Genomic DNA, 3,815 nt, shown 5'->3' with positions numbered 1-3,815 from the left:
TTCCAGACGCATGATAATGTACTGGCACACAGCAGAGACTTTCTTCTTGGGTTGGGTGAGAATTGGAGAGGGAATCCCTTTCTCGCTCTGACTTTGTGCTTAATGCCCGATACTACCAAAATGCATCTCCAGGGAATGAGCGTATCACCTGATCCTTTGGGAATGTTGGACTAGAGGCTCCCTCTGCCTCATGCTTAACACAACATGGAAACATTCTCTCTGAGCACACGTTCAAGGCACCAGTGAAGCTCCTCCCCAGGTGCCTGCTCTCACACTGAGGCCCAGCAGCTCCCTCTCCCACACACCTGCTCCAGCAGCCCCCGGAGGTCACCGCTGGCTCAGGTGGGACACCAGGTAGACGATGCCCACCAGCAGGAGTCCACGCACACCGAGCATTAGGAGCAGGAAGACGAGCAGGATGGAGGTCACCGGCTCCACGGCGTGGTTGCCCAGATGCCACTGGGGGAAGCCCATGTTCATCAGCTGCCGGTTGAGGTCACTGAAGGGGGACTGAGCGGCACCCAGCCTGGCGCCCACCTGCTGCTGGCGAGGGCCAGGACCCCCCAGCGGGGCGCCATGGCCCCTATTGAGAAAGCTCTGGAAGGTGAAGACAGAGAGAGACGAATGAATCCAGACAGAGTTTCCCTGGAGTGGAGGCACCAGAGGCAGGAGGGCACCCTCTGGGTGGGGCCCTGCTCTCCCCTACGGCCACCCAGGGCCATGCCCTCCTTTCTCAGCAATCCTCACATGCCACCCATGGGGAGCCCAACCACTGAGTCGCAAGCTCTCAGAGCACAGAAAATGCCAGTCCGTGTTCCCTACATCACGTCAGGGAGAAGATGCCCGGGACAGAGAAGAGGAAGGGGGCAAGGAGGGTGGGACTACACCCAGGGCACAGCATCTGGGCAGGCATTTTTAACATTCCTCACTCCTTCCTTTAAACCCATCATTGTGTGGCCGTGCGTTCCTCTTCTCCACTTACTCTCCAGCTTCCCTCTCATCCAACAGACTCTAAAAGATGCTGGCTCCAGTGGGGGCTGCTGCCCAGGTTAAGGGAGAGACAGCTCTTGGGTTTGAAGTCTGGGAAGGCTGCCTGGAGGAAGGAGAGCTGGGGAGGCAGGGGGCTGGGCAACCAATCTATTGGGGCTTTCCCCAAGTCTTAAACCCCCATGCTGCTCAGCCTGGCTCTCTGCAAAGAGGACTTCGGGCTAGAGAAGGTTAATCACCAGTAAGGGAGCTTCTGGGAGCTAAGGAGTAACTGGTACAGAGGACGGGAGGCCAGCTGCTCCCCTCCACAGGGGCCGGGCGACTACCTGTCGAGGGGTGCTGCTGCGTGGCTGGGTAGTGTTCCTCACACGGGGGTCATTGTCCTGCACAATTTCCCCATTGGCCAAGATCCGAACCATCCTTCCAGGAGCTATGGGTTCCTGCTGGGCTGCACCTTTCCCCAGACCTCAAAACACCTGAAGGAAAAAATTTACCAAAGTTAAAGAGATGCTTGCTTTCAGTGGGAGAAACTGCAATTCTGGGTGCTCACATTGGTGACCCACGCTGAGTAGGCAGTGTGTCTAACTAATAAAAAGGAGAGAAATAAATACAAGTTGTTTGCCAAGCAAAAATCTTTCAGACTTTGAGTCCACTAGGAAAACTATCAAAAAGATTCTTGGAGAAGGAAGTTTTATTATTAACCACCACCTCCAGCAACAATAGGGGTAACAACCCTTGCTGGGGCCCAGGCCCTGTGGAAAGTCCACCCAGGCTCAGCTCGCTCACACCTCCCAACACTCCTCCGGGGCAGATACAGCTAGGGACCCAGAGGGGCTTACCTCACTCACCCAGGACCATTCATCCATGGGCAGCAGAGAAAGAGCATGAAGCCAGGAACTCTGCCCCTAGTAGGGAGTCCAGGACACCAGGATCCCCAGTGTCTCCATTTCCCTTCCGTTAAAAAATGGTCCAGGGAGATGCTAAGGACTCAGGCCTTCTCCCCGCAGGAGATAGGGCCCACTTCAGAGCTACTTTCCTGCAGAGGGCACACTCTCACTTGTCCCTCACCTCTCAGGTAACACCAGGCGGGCACGGCCAGCTTTCCCGAAATATGGGATGAGGGATGCTGCTGAGGCCCCACTCACAGACCACAAGGGGGTCCATGGGCTGGAGATGGGGGCCTTTCCACGCCTCTCCCGAATCTGGGTAAAGGCCATCATTTTTCTCAGAAGATGAGCCAGTTTTCGTCTAAATTCTCAAAAGCACTCGTGACACACACGCCAAAAGAGGTTAAGAGCCCTTGTTCTCTCGCCCGTGGCCTGAGCTGGCGGGTCCCCATTTTGAAGCCTGCTGGCCCTTGCAGAAGGCCAAGCGGGTCCAAAGGGTCCTCCGCAGTCCTTCTGTGCTTTGTTATCCCGCCCCGCTGGGTGGGCTGAGGGTGCGGCAGGCCCTCCCTGCACCTGACACTAAGTGGGGATGGGGGTGGGGAATGGGGATGGCGGGGCTTGCTGCCGGGGTGGGAGAGGCCGCTGCCCGGGCCGCGGAGCCCGACTCCGAGACCAGGCCCGGGGTAGGGGAGGGATGCGCCCTCGTTCTCCCGCGCCCAGGGCCCGGACACTCACCTACGGGCGTGGCTCCCGGACCTAGACGGCGTCCGGTCCCCGCGGCTCCCAGGCCGCTTCCTCCCACCTGACCTCACAGGAAGCGCGCGCAGCAGCCGTACGGCCTCGCAGGTGGCTCAGCAGCTCCGTCTGTAGGCCTCTGGGGGAATTGCAGCTGCCGGACCCTGGGCGGCGCAAGGAGCGGGAGAGAGAAAGAGGGTGGGAGAAGAACGAAGATAGGACCGGGTGGACCACAGGGCAGGGAGGGAGGAGACTAGTGCGGAGCAAGAAGGAAAACAAAGAGAAGGGAGAAGAAGAGGAGGAGGAAAAACCTACGGGGGGGTGGGGGGGCCCTCTGGCCTGGGTGGCACAGGCTCAGCCCACCCGTATGGGTTTGCTGAGCCCGCTCAGCGGATGCCCCTTAAGTAGGACCCAGCCCTGTCCTCAAGGAACTCCAGCTCCTGTTCCAGTGTGGAACCTCCCAGTGGGGAAGACGACACATGAACCACAGGGCAAGTGCAACTAACTGCAACGTGAAGGAAGGCAGGCTTCCTAGAGAGGTGGCCTTCGAACTGGGGCAAGAAGGGTAGGTAGGAGTTTACCTGTCAGCAAATAAGGAAGGGCACCTGGCAAAGGAGTGAACGATAAACCTCTGCCTCTTTCCCCGTGTTTTCACCCCCCACCCCCGCCCACCTTCATAAGCTTCTCCCTGTGGGCCTGTTCACCAGTGGAAGAGAATAAGCTCAGCAATCCCACAACTTGAGTCAGACTCTGGCAAGTTCCAGAGCTGCTCAGTCTCCTCATCTGCAAAATGGGGCCACACATAGCAGTTTCCTTCAGGATTGCTGTGAAGATTAAGAATAAGAGTCTCTGGCACATGGCAAGTGTTGATAACCATTTGTTATGATTATCAAGCAGTAGATGTTTCTAGGAGCAGATATTTATTAAGCATATATAGACCTAGATGCTCACTAGCCCCTGGGTGGGGCAACAGAAAGATTGAGACTTAGACCTTGCCTCAAGGGCTCATCTTCTGCCACCACGGTTTAATTATTTGATTATGAAAACTTATCAGTAAAAAATGTTGAGCAGGACCCCTGATATCTGTATCTTATTTGTGTATTATTTATTTGTTTGTTTATAAATTATACATGTGTGCTATGAGAGCAGATTGGCATTGTGGATAAAGGGTGGATGCTAGAGCCAGCCTGGGTTGGAATCTGGCAC

General features: G+C 56.2%; 1 protein-coding gene across 1 annotated transcript; it reads right to left on the bottom strand.

Moving 5' to 3' along the window:
* Window positions 1-327: 327 nt before the first annotated feature.
* FAM241B (family with sequence similarity 241 member B) lies at window positions 328-2,661 on the bottom strand (the record flags this gene model as incomplete). The annotated part of the gene is made up of 3 exons (XM_079697538.1): window positions 2,610-2,661; window positions 1,314-1,463; window positions 328-597 (listed from the first exon to the last, which is right to left on the bottom strand). The coding sequence occupies exons 2-3, from the start codon at window positions 1,404-1,406 to the stop codon at window positions 328-330; spliced, it is 363 nt and encodes a 120-aa protein (XP_079553664.1). The 5' UTR covers window positions 1,407-1,463; window positions 2,610-2,661.
* Window positions 2,662-3,815: the final 1,154 nt, after the last annotated feature.

The sequence above is a fragment of the Hyperoodon ampullatus genome (assembly GCF_949752795.1).
Source record: "Hyperoodon ampullatus genome assembly, chromosome: 1".
Lineage (NCBI taxonomy): Eukaryota > Metazoa > Chordata > Mammalia > Artiodactyla > Ziphiidae > Hyperoodon > Hyperoodon ampullatus.
The sequence above is the reverse complement of the archived record's forward strand: the minus strand, read 5'-3'. Positions and strand labels throughout refer to the sequence as shown.